Source organism: Corythoichthys intestinalis, chromosome 2 (assembly GCF_030265065.1).
Source record: "Corythoichthys intestinalis isolate RoL2023-P3 chromosome 2, ASM3026506v1, whole genome shotgun sequence".
NCBI classification, from domain to species: domain Eukaryota; kingdom Metazoa; phylum Chordata; class Actinopteri; order Syngnathiformes; family Syngnathidae; genus Corythoichthys; species Corythoichthys intestinalis.
This window is the reverse complement of record NC_080396.1, coordinates 59,427,029-59,445,528: the sequence shown is the minus strand read 5'-3', so window position 1 is coordinate 59,445,528 and position 18,500 is coordinate 59,427,029. Positions and strand designations below refer to the sequence as shown.

Sequence of the window (18,500 nt, the reverse complement as noted above, 5' to 3'; positions counted from 1 at the left end):
AAGATATGTCACAGTCATCAATATGTCAGCAATCACTTAATTTCATTAGTGACATTTAGTTGCTAGATGGCGCATTGTGTGCATACAAAGCAAAGGTCACAATGGTGGAGTTAAAGTTGTCACATGCAAACACACATGATCAGTCATTCTGCATGAAGACATGTTGACACTTTGTTCAATGGTGTGCTTGTGGTTGTTATTAATGTCTGAGAGGATTGCATCCCGCAAAACTTACGATTTCTTTAAGCAGCTGGTGAGTGGAAATGGCTTTTTTTGGGGGTAGGGGGTGGCATTTATGACCCCACTCAAACACAGGAAGGAAGGAAGTGAAGACGTGCCAAAACAATATCAAACTGCAGCAATCTTCAAGAGGGACACATGTGCACTTGCGCGCACACAAAAGCCAACTTTCAAGATTCCTCTGGAACAGACATAATCAAATATATATATATGTTATATATATTTAAAATGTTACTACAGTTACCAAACCATTCACAATGATTAGTATGGATGACTGAATAAGCATTTCTCGGAGCGTTCCAGTTTTAAAACATCTTGCAGTGTAAGAAAAATTCCCTTCATAGTGTAGTTCATAATGAGTACCCTTTTGGTTCGGAAAAATTAAGGATGGCAGAGGTAAATATGCTAAATGTACAGAAGTCACTAACCTTTTGGAATTTAAGAAGAACTTTTTGGAGACTTTTTCATGCTAAGAACTACCATATTCAGTTAATGTACGAATTTAACATTGTTATCAATGATCAACTCAGCCTTGTAAAGACTCTGATCATTACTATTACTCATGATAGTTATAATCAATAATCTAAGAAGCTGAGAACTGATAAATGTCTCCATGCAACAGGTTATTGCATAGAAAAACGCCCATTTCTGATGAGCTATTTTAAGAACAGGCCCGCCAGTAACTCCTGTGAACCTTCTGGACTACCTGCTGCCCTCGAGCACCCTGTCAGTGATCCCTGTGCTAAAGGATCACATATAACATTTTGCCACCTCTTGAGCGCCTAATATGCCTCCATTTTCTGTAGTGTTTATCTGATTTCGATTTGTAGGTGAGCAGAAGTCTAGGAGACTCCAGGCTGGCTGCTAGGCAGGGCAAATATGGACAATCACTCATGTTCATATTCACAGCTATGGACAATTTAACACAAGCGTGGGTAAAATTTGAATTTTTAAACAGAAAAATAGGCCCGACTGCATTTTCCATCCTGTTCATCCTCACAAGGGTCGTGGCCCTGAAAAAAACAGAGCAACCAATGTGCATGTTCGGGGGATGAAATTCTACACTGATTGAACAGTGTTCCAAACAAAAATTTCAGTACTCTGTTGCAGAAGTGCTAACCACTGTGACTGTGCGTCACTACTTATTTTGCACATTTAGTCTTAAGCTAAATATACAACAATAGTATCTTACTGGGTTAAAAATGTTGCCATCATAAAAGCTTAATTACCTGTATGCAACCTGCTTAATGTAATATTTGAACAGGTCTATTGTTCAAGTTTCATTAGAATGGATCTGTGAAGAAAAGAAAAATCTATGGTCGAGTTCAAGTGCTTTTTCTCACACAAACACACACACACGCGCGCGCGCACACACACATACATATATAAATAAATAAGTGAAAATATGACTAAGAGGCCAAAAGATAGAGCCTGAAAGAAGAACAGCACTTTATTGAAAAATCAATCGGTGCAGAAAAAACAAGGCTTTTAAGAAAGTCGGGCCATAGTGTGCATTATCAGGTTTTCTACTTGCAAGACCCACAAAGAAAAGGACCCGAATGTATTTATCTGAGGGAAAAAAATCAATATGAAAAGCCTGTATTGAAGGACTTCATTATCGGAAAGTTTGGCTCCATCTATCTGCTGCCTTCTTCTGGAGTATCTGGGGAACTACAGTCCAGCTGTTCAGTCACCTCTATTGTCAAATGGTGGTCAGACCTCCGAGGTCCTCACAAAATTTATGAAAGAAAAAATGAATCACTCAATCAATCAATGTGAGGGGCTCAATTGATTGTTTTTTCAGAAGTTGTTTTTGTTTTTCATTACGCAGTGAAAGTTTTTTTTGCATACGGGGAAAAATTGGACCATATCAATGTACCAGAACACTTTTGACTAGAAAGATAGCCACCTGCAGAGTTTTTAGGACGCACTAGTAAAATAACACGTCTTGTGCTACTTTTGGCCTACCAGTATCCAATCAAACCTTTTCGGTAAACAACTGTTTTGCAGTAGCAACACAACTAAAAGCTCTATGGAAGCATGATTCGTGCACTTGGCATGATAATTTTACTAGTACTGTATAACCCCAAATCGTCCACAAGTTGTTTTGCCTCACCTGTAACATGTAGCTGTGGAAGACAACAGAATAGTATATTTCTAGTCAATTATATATATCAAATATATATATTAATTTATTTTAGTAATGGGGACAAAGTATGTACAACCAACTGAATAGAATATTAAAAATATTAATACTGTATATGCTCAAATTCATGAATAGCCTTATGCTCCATATACAGTACTAGTATTCTATTCGTCCTCACCAGAAGGACTTTTTTTTTTTTTTTAACTAGTAAGCCAGCAGTAGATACACTGAAGGCAATACATAAAATATATAAAGATATTTTGTCATAAATGAATGTAATGTATATTTAAAACAGTATTTGGTGCTTTACTTCTCTTCCATGCCATAATTGAATTTTGGGATGCTAATTTGTCTGTTTATAAAGTTTTGTTAGTAAAGTTTGAGTTTGGTCTGAAAGCGCGTTATATATATTCGATGTTTATACGATCCCTCATAAGTTTGTTCTTTTGTTGCAATCTACTCTCCAGAATTGATGACGCATTAGCGACCACCTCAAACTTTCAATCTTGGCTTATGTTTTGAAAATAAATTGGAAATTTTGATAATGGTATTACTGTAAGCCCATTTGGTAAGGACAAAAAGTGTTCAAGTAGCTTATTCAATGCCATTGACAGTCATAGACATAAAATCCACTGGGATGCCTCCATTGACCTAACATCTTTCACTGCCATTGACGGCGATAGACATCCAGTCCAATTTGCCTGGGGGCTGTTAACCTTCTCGGTTAATACGGATTGGACGTCTATTGCCATCAATGGCAGCCAATGAGTTCAGATGGATATAAAGGATATAGAAGGCTCAAATCATTTTCATACAGGTAAGCCTCGTGTGGGCTACATGTTCCCAATTTCTGCTTAGGGGAGTACATGGGTCTATTTTTACAGCATCTCATAATTAATTGGATACTCTAAAATCTTAGTGGGGGAAAAAAAACAGCATCATTGCAAACTAAGAAAGTGAACAAGATCTCTGTAAAGGTCTTTCCTGGGAAACAAGTACACTGCAAAACTCATAATACAAATAACTTAAAATAACTTAACCATAAAACAAAATCACTCTTTCCAAAAATTGAACCAAACATCCAAAGATTATTTTTTTAGTAGTAACTAACTTGTTAGTACAATGTCAAATGTTTCCCAGATAACTTGTACTTTGTAAACATTAGTAATATAAAAACAAGAATTACATAAATTAACAACCGACTTTTCTGTTTTTCCCCCTCATACAATGTGGATTTTGAAAAATGAACGGAACAATAAAAACATGTGTAGCTTATATTACGAGTCCATTGAAAACATTACGGTTGGGTGAGGAGTTGCTCACATGCTAAGGCACTGCCCTCGACTGTCCCCAACCGCCTGGGCCGGGCCGGTCGGACTCGTCGAATTCGCCGTGCTGGGATTTCCTTCTGTCACTACTGTCACCTCTGCGGCGCCCTCCTGGACCAAGGTACCCAAGTCCTCCAGTTCAGTACAGGAGGTGATGAAAGTTTGTGGGACAACGCTGGATGCCTGAGCGCCTATTGTCGAGTGAACCAGCGTCTGGTGGAGAGGGCTGTCATTGTCATCGGTGGAGTACAGCGGCGTCAAAAGGACTGTCTGGGGTACGAAGGTAGCATCAGTGCTTTCGGACAATCCGGGTGGCTGCAGAGGCGCCAGCAGATTGACCTGCTGGATCATGGAGTTCACAACCACATCCTGGTGTTCGGGACTCAACAGAACCATCTTGTTAGGACTTTCCGCAGACGAAACAATAATTTTGAGCTGCGTGCTATTGTAAGGGACCAAGGAATCCACATGAACCGGGACTTCCACCTGGGTGCTGTTGCCTGGGGATGTCACACTGAGAAGCGGTGCGGTCAATTGGACCTGTGGTGGATTCTGGGTCTCTTTGTGCTGCTTCCTGTGACTCCTCAGCGAGTCTTCCCTCACAAACGAAGCGCTGCACAAGTCGCAGCTGAAGGCTCGAGCGGCTTCAAGCTTAGCCCGGTAACGAGAGCTGACAGGTTTTGGGGGTTCGTCACTCGCCCTTTTCCCGCCACCCTTCTCAGGGGTGTCCGAGTGGAACCTCTTCTTGTGGATGACCAAATTGCTCCGCTGCTTAGAGGCATAGTTACATGAGTCACACTTAAAGGGCCGCTCCTCCGAGTGGATCCTTTCATGGACTTTGAGTGCCCCGCGACTGGCGCAAGAGTATGTGCACTTTGGGCACTGAACAGGCTGAACGGGCCTGTGCTGGCGCAAGTGCTGCCGTAGCGCCATTTTGTTGGCGCACGTGAATTCACAATGGGCACATTGGAAGGCGTTCTCAGTGCCATGTTTGATCTGAACGTGAGACTTCAGGTTACCTTTCATGGCACAGCGGTACTCGCAGAGGTCACATTTGTAGGGCTTCTCCCCTGAGTGGACCCGAACATGTCTTTTCAAGTCAGAGTTGATTTTGAATTTGGCGTCGCATTGCTGGCACTGAAAGGGTGCGTCTCCTTGGGGAAGAGACAAAACAAGACATCAAAAGGGCGGTCTAACAATAGTTGCCGGTCTAACAATAGTTGCCTCGCTCCAGTTCTAATCACTTTCCTTCAACACAGAAATGCACCAAACCAGTTGACACCAATTTCTTTTCATATTGGTCACAGAAATCTTTACTACCTGACGTCGATTACATAAACAACACGACCACAACAGAACTGCATCACATTTTGTTTGGAATCTTTTCTACTGGAATCTCCAGCATGCACTTGAATTTGACTACTGTGTTTACACTTGAGCAAACAAACAGCACCTCAGGGAAGGAAAAACAAATTAGTGTGAACGCATCGTAAAGCAATCCAACTCAGTACAGTTTGGAAGTGTACATCCTGATAAGTCTTGTGTGTCGAGGAAGGATGGGGACAGCTGTGTAAACTACGTAAATAGTGGGATGACATGATTTAAAGCACCAATGCATTAAACGAGGAAGAGGAAAGCCACACAGTAAACAAAGAGTACAATGGAGGTCTTTTTTCTTGACATGTGGAACCATACTACAAAAACAATATAAGTCTTGTTGTCCTATACCTATAAGTACTTTATTAAGCTAAGCCAGAGATAAAGAATAGCAAAATTACACAGCCTACTTGCAATTTTGTCACTGATATTAAGGCGTTTTGAATGACTGACAGTGTCTCACGCAAATGAGTGACCCACCGGTGTGTGAGCGGAGGTGCACAGTGAGCTGGCTGGAGTTTCGGCTGGCGTAGGGACAGATCTGGCACTTGAAGGGCCGTTCGTCGTAGTGGATTCGCATGTGCTTTTTGAGGCTGCTGCTGTCAGCTGCCGCGTATGGGCATAGTTTGCATTTGTGAGGCTTCTCGCCCGTATGCGAGCGGCTGTGCATGTTGAGCTTGTCCCGTCGGCTGAAGCGTTTATGGCAGAGCTCACACTCAAATGGCTTTTCACCTGAAGATGTGGATGGACAAAGGACAGCTCGAGTTGCAGGTGCGACCATTTCATTAGCTTTTAAATGGAGAACACGACAAGAATATACCTGTGTGGGTTTTCAGGTGGCGCTCCATGTCTTTTTGGCCATACTGTGTCTTAAAGGTGCATCCTTAAGAAGAGGAAACATATGACACAATGAAGGCCAACACCAGGAATCCTGCCACTGTTTATTAAACTGCATTTTTTTTTTACATAAATAGTTACCATCAAATTGCAAAAAAGAGGGAAATATTATTGGGAAACTTGAATATACAATCATTTACTGGACATAAGTTTAAATGGATTTCAGAATTTCTCGTCATAGTTTTTAATTTGTTTTAAATTGATTTTCTTTCTTTTCTACTTAAGCTCCAAGTTTGGGTCACACCCTTAACCAAATTTCTGAATGCTTCCGAAATGCTATCATTTTTTCTTTGTTTTATTTTAAGTTATTGATTGTATATCACTGATTCTTGAGAATTTGCCAAAAACATGTCTCACCTGGAAAAATGCTTATTCTGTTTGAAAATAATTACATTTTCACAAAAAACATGAATCAAATGTATAATCAGAGGGTTTTATACACATATGTAACATGCTTTTATTGGTGGACTTTACATTTTAATAATTTTGTGACATTATGCTGGCCCATTGCCTTCAAAATCAGCTGTCCCCCGATGGGAGCTTTTCTTTTCAATTTGATCAAAAAAAACTAAAAGTAATTATGAAATTTAATAATAACCTTACCAGATTAAAAAGTTTATTGCTATGTTTATAAAAAACTACAAAAAGTGAATTTTGAAAAAAATTAACCATCATTTTCTGATTGATCAAAATGTGTCCCTCACCTCCTGTCACTACCTTCAGATTTTTTGTAAAATCAATAAAATCAAGCAAGTACAAGGTCCACTACATTCCTGAGGACCTCTTCTCAAACCTTCACTTCTTCTTCCTGGTTCAAGATCACTCAAGCTCCTAAAAGTTTGCCATTTTCTCTAAAACCTGTATATATTCTTTTAAACTGCTTCTGTTGCCACCATAACATGTCACCACCGTATCTTTTGTGTATAGAAAATAAAATAAAATTATAACATAAATGTTTAATATTTAAGAAGAGGTTTGTGGCAGCTAGCAAGAGAGTGAAAACAAGATGGCTAATGTGGACTACCTCTGCATAGCGTGGAAAAGACTAGATTTTTGTCACTACCGTCAGATGTCACTACCGTCAGACTTTCTGTTTGACGATGGTGACATACAGACTGATGGTAGTGACAAAAACGTCCAAATGGTCCCTAAGGAAGGATTAAATATGATTTGCTGACCACAATTAGTACAATTATAGTTTTTTATTTTTTATCTATCTTTATTTTATCTGTATTTGTGTATGAGAATAGTTTCTTCTTTATTTCTTTTATAACGTTGATATGATTCACTTCTGGTCAGATGGCCCCAGCAAGCAGTATAAAACCAAAAAAAACTTTTCACTTCTCTGCAGTGTCCCTCCAACTCTAGGTTTTCAGAGCACCACCTGGAACTTCTTCCCCACCTCACATGGGAAGGGAGCCCCAGACGGGGTTGGAGGAACTGTGAAAAAGGCTGCAGATAGCCTTATACTGAGTGGAAAGGACATTGTGGATGGCAGTGTCTTTCATGAGATGGTTGATTGTGCAGTACCAAGGTCTTTATTATCACAGAAGCTGTCATGCAACCATATGATGCACTCCTAAGTCAGACACTAAAAGCTGTACCTACCACTCGGAAAATCCATCAGGTCATCCCAACCAACCAAAAAGACTTTGAGATCAAATGCAGGTTGCTGTCCTGTTTCTCCAGTGAACCAGAGATTTTCGAATGTTTCAGCCCTACGTCATGCCAGTTGAAGGCCAGCATACCCAGGGCCGAGGACGACGGTGGCCCACCGAAAAGAAAAGTCCTCTGGCAATGCTCATGGAGGAGATGGAGCAGGAAGAGGAGAGCGAGCCACAGGAAGTGGAGGAAGGTGAAACACCAACCAGCAGAGTTCCACTTCCTGATGGGACTGTAGCATATCTATCTGCTGATAAAGTTCAGTGCGGAGATTGGCTTGCAGTGATTTATGACAAGAACTGGTGGTTGGGAAAGGCTGTAATGGTGGATGCTCAGCATGAAGTGGTACAGGTGGAATTCTACCATCATCATGGGCCTAATCCACAATTCAATCCAAAACAGGGAGAAGGGATGTGTGCTTCATACTATTTCAACATATTCTGGTCAAACTCGTGGAACCATCTGCACCAGGTCGTGCAAGCAGTAGAAGGGAGATATACAGCCTGTCTAATGAAGTCATGGACTACATAGAGGAGAAACACGTACATTATAGGGGCTGACAAAGCTGAATGAGTGTTGGAGTGATAAAGTTGTCTTCTCTCCAATAGGACTATGTGTTCAATACACAGTTTATATGCACTAGTTGGCAGTTTACAATGTTATGACTTAAACATTATTTTCCATTGTTAATTGATTATTCTTGTCTGTGATTTGATTATTTTGTTCTTTGATTGTTCCTTATGTTGCCAATCAAATATGTATCACAGTGATCATACTTTTTCTTTGTTTTGCAAATTGTTAAATAAAGTTGTAAAACAAAAAAACATGACTGGTGGTTTATATTATGGAATTATATGTGAAAATGGAGGGCACTGTCACCACCGTCAGATATGTGTCACCACCGTCTGGTCCAATGTAACCACCGTCAGAGGGACTTTTATTTGCTTTAAATACATATGTTTGTAATTTGTTACTTCAGTGCTCCTGGGCTATAGAGGTAACATTCTATTTTATTAGAGAAATGGGTTTTTAGATTTGAAAAAACGTTATTGACATATTTAAGTGAAAAGTAAACATTGGATTATGTAAGATCTTATAGAGGAGTATACTTGAAACGGTATAAAACAAATAAAGTTAAGTGAATATTTACCATTTAACACCATATACGTGTACTTATAATGAAAGGCATTGGTTTGAAAGCTCCAAATTGGTATTGGACGAGAAAAATAAAAATAAATGAGCTTTTTATTGTGTCTGACGGTAGTGACAAATGCAACGCAGTGACTCAAAAAGCATCTATTTTATGAAAAAGGTAAAAATTGGGGAGCTGACACCGGTACATTGCTGAACAGCTAAGACATTGGTCTATAATAACATTACTTCAGATTTTGCAATCAAAACTCCCCCCCCAAAATACCTGTTTTAGGCAAATTCTCAAGAATCACTGATATATGTGTGTGTGTGTACATATATATATATATATATATATATATATATCAGAGGTTGCGCTAGACATTTTCGTTGTCTGTCATTTTTACTGACAGGGTCATAAAAATCCGGTCATAGTCTATTTTTACCCGTCACTTAAATTTTTAAAATGATAATGATGACATATTCAATAGTATTTAGTTTTCATTCATTTTTAATTAATATTGTAACGCTTGTTTGGCGGCGAAAAATTAGACACGGAAGTCGTGGTATTTTTCTCCCTTTTTACTCTGCTTACCGCCAACAACTCCGCCCCCAAAGAAAAAGAGGCAACGATGTAGACCCCAATCACCAACGTCACACAATGATCTTAATAGTGGTTGTCAGCCCAAAATCTTCTAAATATATATTAAATGCATCTTACCAGATATAAAAAGACTACTACATAGTCTGTGGTGATCGTTTGGTGCCCAGATTTCTTGTCGAATTACAGCAGTCCATCTCGCTCTCATCTTCGGGTCCCTCAGAATACGGTAGAACTTCAAGTCTCTCCGTCTATCTTCTCTGTTACAGCAACCAACCGCAACACACGCCTTCACCATTTTGATTATTAATATTAACGAGCAGAAAAACACGCCGTAATAGGAGGCATGTACGTAGCGGTAATGTGTAAACATGACGAGCTGACACACAATATGGCGGCTCCGGTCAGGGGGGCGGAGTTGTGACGTCATGTGATTGGGGTCTATACACAGGCGGCAATCTTGTCCATCAATTGGATGACGCGCTGGCACACCGGGTGCACCAATAAGAACCTCGCGTTGATGTGTCAATCACGGTGCCGCCGCCAGACCCCAGTGACGCTACAATATTCTGACAGAAGAGCCAACGATGTCAGGCATTAAGAGAGACAATAGCTAATTAATATGCTAACTCGCCACCCTGTGGTCTGGGGTGTGAATTGCAACCTGTCAAAATGACGGACGGACTTCAGTTTTTTCCGTCACCGTTTTAAAAAACCGGCCAACGACGGAAAATATACGGTTAACGCGACCCCTGATATATGATATATATATATATATATATATATATATATATATATATATATATATATATTAGAACTGAAATGAATACTCGAGCGACTCGAGTAACTCGAGTTTAAAAACTGATCCGAGTAATTTTACTCACCTCGAGGAATCATTTAATTTTGCCAGCTCTAAGCATCACGTTTTGCCCGGACTATTTTTAATGCGGGACAACGCGCTGATGTCATGGGCGTAGAGGAAGAAGCAAAAAAAAAAAAAAAAAAACAACTTTCTGCAGCCGACAGCCGCTACAAACTACGCCGTCGTTGCTAAAAACTAGCCCGCATGATGCGGTGGCAGCAGGTAGCATCTGATGCGTCTCATAGATATCACATGTATGTTGAACTAGATGCGAAATGACAGAGTCAGCGGTGTTAGTAAACAGCCGCCATCTTAAAGCAGTACACTTCTCAGCGCTAATAAATAAAAATGTCACTTGCTCACGTACGTGACGTTAGCCCTGCGGTGGGCTAGGATTCTATTAAGACCACTGTCGATGCGTGGCTAACGTGTCTTACATACAGGCTTTATTTAATCTGTGAAACATAGCGCTGTAGAGGGATGAGGGTGTAAAATGAAAATATGATTAAGCTAACTGTCAATTTTAGCTCAGTAGTCATTGCTGGATAAAACACCAAGTAGCACTGGCCCCTAATGTGCTCCAACACAGCAGGTAACATACTGTAACGTTGACAAAGAGTCACACATTTCGTTAGGTTGCAACTATTTCTTTTTTGGGAACTTGTGGAACGACAACAACAACAGGAAGGCACGTCTCTCGCTCTCCCGCACCTCCCTAACCCTCGCACGTCGCGCGGTGCATTGAGGAACGCATGCGAATATCCCCGCTTTCAAGCTAAAATGGGAAAATATCATTTTTTGGTTTTTATAAAAAATCAGGAATGAAGATATTTTTATTATTAATGTACTTCTTTTGTTGTCGAAATTCTACATCCACAAATGTAAGTTCAGCAAGCTGTTACCATCATTTTCTCACTTCCACAATGAAACGGTATGCTACATAATTGTTAAAAAAAAAAAAAAAAAAAAAAAAAAAAAAAATCAAAGAATAGGAAAGCGGAAAAAATAATTGATATTTGGGAAAAGCTGCGACTTTTTTGTGAATAGTTGCTTATAGTATTATTCATTCTTTTTTGATGCGCAATGTTTGGTATGTTTATACCCCCTGGCATATTTGTGTTTGTATTCTTTTGTTTTTTTTGGTTTGTATTATTGATTATTTTCTGTCTATTTTTGTGTTTCTATTGTTGTTTATTCTGTGGTGTTGTTGTTGTTGTTAATTAAAAAAATAAAATAAAATAAGATAAATAAAAAGCAAATATCCCCGCCATATTATAACCTGATATGTTACAATACATTTACTTTGAACACTGCAAAAACTCAAAATCCTATCAGGACTTACAGTTTAGACTAACTTAAAACTTAACTAGAACTTAAAAATGCCTTGACACCGCCGGTGGGACATGCCCGGAACACCTCTCCAGGGAGGCGTCCAGGAGGCATCTGAACCAGATGCCCGAGCCACCTCAACTGGCTCCTCTCAACGCGGAGGAGTAGCGGCTCGACACCAAAGCCCCTCCCGGATGACAAGGCTTCTCACTCGATCTCTATGGGAGAGCCCGCAAAAAGCAGAGATGCAATGCTGAGGCCACCAAACCGGACACCCTCAACGCTTCGGCTGCGCCTAGAAATTCTGTCCATAAAAGTTATGAACAGAATCGGTGACAAAAGGCAGCCTTGGCGGAGTCCAATCCTCACTGGGAACGAATTCGACTTGCTGCCGGCAATGCGGACCAGACTCTGACACCGGTCGTAGAGGGACCGAACAGCCCTTACCAAGGGGCTCGGTACCCCGTACTCCCGGAGCACCCTCCACAGGACTCCCCGAGGTACACGGTCGAACGCCTTCTCCAAATCCACAAAACACATGTAGACTGGTTGGGCGAACTCCCATGCACCCTCGAGGACCCTGCCGAGGGTGTAGAGCTGGTCCACTGTTCCACGGCCGGGACGAAAACCACACTGCTCCTCCTGAACCCGAGATTCGACTTCTCGGCGGACTCTCCTCTCCAGCACCCCTGAATAGACTTTACCAGGGAGGCTGAGGAGTGTGATCCCTCTATAATTGGAACACACTCTCCGGTCCCCCTTTTTAAAAAGGGGGACCACCACCCCGGTCTGCCAATCCAGAGGCACTGTCTCCGATGTCCACGCGATGTTGTAGAGGCGTGTCAGCCATGACAGCCCTACAACATCCAGAGCCTTTAGGAACTCCGGGCGGATCTCATCTACCCCCGGGGCCTTGCCACCGAGGAGCTTACCAACCGCCTCAGTGACTTCAACCCCAGAGATTGAAAAGCCCACCTCAGAGTCCCTAGACTCTGCTTCCTCAAAGGAAGGCGTGTCGGTGGAATTGAGGAGGGCTTCGAAGTATTCTCCCCACCGACTCACGACGGCCCGAGTCGAGGTCAGCAGTACACCATCTTCACTATACACAGTGTTAATGGTGCACTGCTTTCCTCTCCTCAGACGCCGGATGGTGGACCAGAATTTCCTCGAAGCCGCCCAGAAGTTGTTTTCCATGGCCTCGCCGAACTCCTCCCATGTCCGAGTTTTTGCCTCGGCGACCGCCGAAGCCGCAGTCCGCTTGGCCAGCCGGTACCTGTCAGCTGCCTCCGGAGTCCCACAGGCCAAAAAGGCCCGATAGGCCTCCTTCTTCAGCTTGACGGCATCCCTTACCGCTGGTGTCCACCAGCGGGTTCGGGGATTGCCGCCACGACAGGCACCAACCACCTTACGGCCACAGCTCCGATCGGCCGCCTCAACAATGGAGGTGCGGAACATGGCCCACTCAGACTCAATGTCCCCCACCTCCCCCGGGACAAGGGAGAAGTTCTGCCGGAGGTGGGTGTGGAAGCCCTTTCTGACAGGGGATTCTGCCAGACGTTCCCAGCAGACCCTCACAATACATTTGGGCCTGCCAGGTCTGACCAGCATCTTCCCCCACCATCGGAGCCAACACACCACCAGGTGGTGATCAGTTGACAGCTACGCCCCTCTCTTCACCCGCGTGTCCAAAACATGCGGCCGCAAGTCCGATGACACGATCACAAAGTCGATCATCGAACTGCGGCCTAGGGTGTCCTGGTGCCAAGTGCACATATGGACACCCTTATGTTTGAACATGGTGTTTGTTATGGACAACCCGTGACGAGCACAGAAGTCCAATAACAGAACACCGCTCGGGTTCTGATCAGGGGGGCCGTTCCTCCCAATCACGCCCGTCCAGGTCTCACTGTCATTGCCCACATGAGCGTTGAAGTCCCCCAGCAGAAGGAGGGAGTCCCCAGAGGGGGCACTCTCCAGCACACCCTCCAAGGACTCCAAAAAGGGTGGGTACTCTGAACTGCTGTTTGGTGCATAAGCACAAACAACAGTCAGGACCCGTCCCCCCACCCGAAGGCGGAGGGAGGCTACCCTCTCGTCTACTGGGGTAAACCCCAGCGTACAGGCACCAAGCCTGGGGGCAATAAGTATGCCCACACCTGCTTGGCGCCTCTCACCGTGGGCAACTCCAGAGTGGAAGAGGGTCCAAACCCTCTCGAGAGGACTGGTATCAGAACCCAAACTGTGTGTGGAGGAGAGTCCACCTATATCTAGTTGGAACTTCTCTGCCTCACACACCAGCTCGGGCTCCTTCCCCGCCAGAGAGGTGACATTCCCAAGAGTTAGCTTCTGTAGCCGGGGGTCGGACCGCCAAGGCCCCCGCCTTTGGCTGCCGCCCAAATTGCTATGCACCCGACCCCTTTGGCCCTTCCCACAGGTGGTGGGCCCATGGGAAGGCGGACCCACGTTGCCTTTTCGGGCTGTGCCCGGCCGGACCCCATGGGAAAAGGCCCGGCCACCAGACGCTCGCCTTCGAGCCCCACCCCCAGGCCTGGCTCCGAGGGGGGCCCCGTTAACCCGCGTCCGGGCAAGGGAAACTTGGATCCTGTAATTTTCTCCATCATAAGGGGTCTTGTGAGCCATTCTTTGTCTGGCCCCTCACCTAGGACCTGTTTGCCATGGGTGACCCTGCCAGGGGCTTAAAGCCCCCAGACAACATAGCTCCTAGGATCATTGGGACACGCAAACCCCTCCACCACGATAAGGTGATGACTCAAGGAGGAGTATTCTAGTCACATCTGAGAGGCAATTGTTGGCTGTTGTCAACAATGTACATCGAAAATAAATACATTGATTGACTGAAAATGGTTCAATATTAAATGAAATGTCTTTTTATCTCATGTATATTCATAATTGCTCTATATCTAAAAAATATGTTTTATCCGTTTACTCGATTAATCAATAGGATTTTCAGTCGATTACTTGATTACTAAAATATTCGATAGCGGCAGCCCTAATATATATATATATATACAAATATATATATTTGTATAAACAAACTGGATTCCCAAAAAGTTCAGACACGATACAAATTTTGAATAAAATCTGAACACAATAAAGTGACAAATTTCAACATTTTAATCAGAACATGGAAAATTTGCTGATTTTAAATTCCATGGTGTCAAAAATACCCAACAAAAGTTGGAACAAGGACATTTTCACTACCGTGAGGCTTCCCCTCTTCTTACAACAGTCAGGTTATGTCCGGGGACCGAGGAGACAAGGCCTGTAGCTGTTAAACCGTCTAGGACATTCTTTGTCACACCTTCCCGTTTATGATACGATATATACTAGTATTCCCTATAGATTAAAGATGTGGACTGCAGGATGGCTGTTTCAATACAGCTTTAATTTTGTAATCAAGTCTGTGTATAGTTGGCATTATCATGTTGAAAAATACATGGTCTTCTCTGGAAGAGATGCCTGGATGGGAGGATATGCTGTTCTAGAACCTGAATATACGGTACTTTTCTGGATTAACGGTGACTTTCCATATGTATTAACTGCCCATGCCAAGCGCAGTCATGCGGCGTTTGCGATACCATACAATCAGAAATGCATGCTTCTGAACTGACCATAGAAAAAACTTTGAAAAAACTTTGCCACACTCCATTTTAGATCCCCCTGGCAAAGAAAAAACACCTGTGCTTCTGGCTCCTGTTTAGAAATGCCTTGGCAACAGTGGATGGCACGGTGGATTGTGTTCACTGACAATGATTTCTGGAAGTATTACATTCTATGATTTCGTTTACAGTAGCATTCCTGTTTGTGGTACACAGCCGTTTAGGAACCTGAGGATTAATGGCATCCAGTGTGGATTTTTGCCCTTGACCCATAATGCACAAAGATTGTTCCAGATTCTCTGACTATTTGGATTAAGTTATGCACTGTCGATGATAGTAACTTCAAACTCTTTTTCAATTTTTACCTGAAAACACCTTTCTGATATTGCTGCGCTATCTTTCTATGCTACATTGGGAGAATTGGTGATCCTCTACCCCATCTTGGGTTTTGAGACACACTGCCACTTTGAGATGCTCTTTTTATTGCTAATTATATTGCCACTGGACCCTCAGTTGTTCGTTATATTTGCAATTCACATTTCCAGCCTCTTACTGCTTCCACTCCTAACTTTTTTTTTTTTTTTTTTTTTTTTGTTGACACCATGAAATATTTAACTTACATATTTCCGCTCTAAAATTACACATTTTTTTTCAGTTTAAACTTTTGATCTGTCATCTGTGTTCTATTTTGAATAAATTATTGCAATTTGCCACTTCCACATCATTGCATTCACAATTTGTAGTGTCCAAACTTTTTCCGAATCTGATTTGTATATGAAGTATTTGTCACATAAAAGACAAAAAAAGGTCACAACAATTATCAAGTGCTAAAAACCCAACAAAATATAGATGAAAATAATACTAACAGACGGACACCCATCCACAAATCAAATACAGGCAATGCTTAAATTCATTAAAGCGTACAATCAAATGATTAATAAGACACATGCTTCAACATGGGCCTTTTTTAAGATTTTGTCAAAATTTTAGGACACAGTACAGTGCATGCAAGTGTTATTTCCACTGGACATTGCTCAGTCTGATGCAACTTCTCAACAATTTCTTGGTTCTTCTAGGTTGTTAAATGATATTTAGAGATGACGAAAAATATTAATCTGTTTCGTAATATATATATTTTTTTGTTGGAATAAGACAAGACTAACCTGAGAAACAGCAGCTGTGCCTCTTTGATGTCAGGGTGCCTTTTAGCTTTTTGGTCTTCTGGGGTTTTGTCAGAATCTTCTTAACCCCTCTCAGAACACAAGTCTGGAAGGTCTCCTCCAAAACCACCTCAATACTGGCACCTGAATGGGGGAAAAGAGGACATACAGTAACAGAACAGAAAAACATGCGAGCATGATGAATTCGAGCTGGATTAAAAATGAATAGTACAAATGCAAAAAGATGGGTGCAACGATAAAAACGTAGGATAACTAGAGGTTAGACTCGCTCATTCAAGGACATACTGAGTGCAAAGTGGCTACTGTGCAAATACTGTATGTTGAGGAACTTGAGGATGCACAAGATTTGTGATTTATGACTTTTTAAACCAATGTAATGGCTGAACTAAACATGCTTAAAATTCAGTGGAGACCAAACAGTGGCCGCTTATCCAGGTATGTAGTTAGGTGCAAACTTGGCTTGGGGAGGATGACCCCCTTGCCATGCATAGTCTGAGGGATAGTTACATTTAGTCTACTCATCGAATCTTAACAGTGTAGGTGTACTGCAGTTTTAAAACGTCACCGTATCAAAAACACTAAAACTTTCCCGCTCTGGGATGATCTGTTTTTGAGTTGCCTCAGAAAGCGCAGGTCAGTAGTTGTGCACAGACAGTGCGCTGTTATAAATCCCACTTGAGGTCAGAGCAGGTCATGCTCTGTCACAATACGATTGGCTGCTGAGCAAATCATATCATCCAGGCTGTAGCCAGCACATACTGTATTACTACAGGCGCACATCATGTTTAAAATTCAAGTGGGAATCATATTAACACGTTAGAGAACGACGGAGAAGCAGATACAGAGAAAAAAGGGTACACAAAATGAAACAAAAAGTTAAGAAATGGAACCAGGATGACGGTACCTGGGAAGACAGAAAAATGGCAACGAAAAGAAACACCTGGCAGCGAGGGAGCAGCTGATGTTACAGTGGCTGAGTTGTCACGAGTAGGTATTGAACATCCACTCTGCTTATGGGCCAGAAACACTTCGAAATTGTTGTACTGCTGCTTGCAGAATCCACAGATATGGATGTCGGGGCTCACCTCCACCACTACAGATTGTCCTTTCATAGGGTAAGCTCAAAGTTATCAAACACGTACAAGCTAAATGCACTTGTAAGACGACATGACAAAACTGTTGGTGTTTATTTACTTCATCATGTTTCTTCTTACCTTCTGCGTCGTATGCAGCCATTGTCGAGTTTCTTTTGCGACACAGAAAGTCATCTTCTGCCTCCTCTTTCGCCAAGCACGTTTGCTACAGCGCGGCCAACAGCACAGGCACAATGAGGATTTGATTCCTCACTGTGGTTAAACGTGATAGAATTACAATATCGGAGAAAAAAAAAAAAAAAGTACAGAGGGTAAAACGTCGGCTTGGCTGTACTTTGCGACGAGCTCACGTTGTTTACGGCTGTCTCACACGCGCATGCGTAGACAAACTCCGGCTGTCTTGGATGGTGACGTCACGTGAAATTGGCGATTTAAAGTGGGTTATTTGGATTTTTCATCACTAGTTTCAATTTACGAAACACTATCACAATTGAATGCATAATATTTGCATATTAATGACACTTGATCAGTTACTGTGACTGTGTATGAACATTTAGTTGAAAAAAGTACAAAATACTTTAACCCTTTACAAAGCAACAATTTAAATACTATGATAGTGTGTTATAGAGGGTCATAACCAGGGTTATTTCTATTTTTGTTTATATTGATTTTTGTTTTTTATACATTTTATTCGTTTTTTAAATTCATTTCTTTATTAAAAAGATATTTAAAATGTAATAGAAGAGAATAGGGTTATAATAATAATACTTTGAAGAAGAACAGTAATAATAAAGATAATATATAATTAGTAATCTAAAAGTAGTTTTTTATATTAACAAAAATAGTCACTTATCTTACAAAGGGTTAAAAAACTATTTACATGTTACGTCAAATTTATGCTATCACACATTTTGACAGCTGCATTAAATGAAAAAATAAATAAATAAAAAACATTGATCAATCAATATACATTTATTGACAATAGTTAAAAAATGACCTGTCCAAAAAGTATTCTTATATTTGTAATCTAGG

General features: G+C 41.7%; 1 protein-coding gene across 2 annotated transcripts; it reads right to left on the bottom strand.

Moving 5' to 3' along the window:
* Positions 1–1,641: 1,641 nt before the first annotated feature.
* Positions 1,642–17,828, bottom strand: zfp64 (zinc finger protein 64 homolog (mouse)). 2 transcript variants are annotated; one of them, XM_057830112.1, is made up of 6 exons: positions 17,589–17,828; positions 17,315–17,479; positions 16,357–16,497; positions 5,912–5,974; positions 5,572–5,823; positions 1,643–4,868 (listed from the first exon to the last, which is right to left on the bottom strand). In XM_057830112.1, exons 1-6 carry the CDS (start codon positions 17,608–17,610, stop codon positions 3,706–3,708), a joined length of 1,806 nt encoding a protein of 601 aa, XP_057686095.1. In that variant the 5' UTR covers positions 17,611–17,828; the 3' UTR covers positions 1,643–3,705. The 2 variants fall into 2 exon arrangements, with proteins under 2 accessions (XP_057686096.1, XP_057686095.1); XM_057830113.1 differs by lacking the exons at positions 17,315–17,479; positions 17,589–17,828 and adding an exon at positions 9,503–9,642 and having other exon boundaries at positions 1,642–4,868; positions 16,357–16,500.
* Between the last annotated feature and the right edge of the window lie 672 nt (positions 17,829–18,500).

What these genes read in the sequence shown, in the direction of transcription:
- zfp64 (XM_057830112.1), bottom strand. Translation starts at nt 17,610, where the DNA reads ATGGCTGCATACGACGCAGAAG. An exon ending in GGCTGCATACGACGCAGAAG is followed by an intron (nt 17,480 to 17,588) that starts GTAAGAAGAAAC and finishes ACCCTATGAAAG; the next exon opens with GACAATCTGTAGTGGTGGAG. An exon ending in GCACCTCCGCTCACACACCG is followed by an intron (nt 4,869 to 5,571) that starts GTGGGTCACTCA and finishes CTCTTCCCCAAG; the next exon opens with GAGACGCACCCTTTCAGTGC.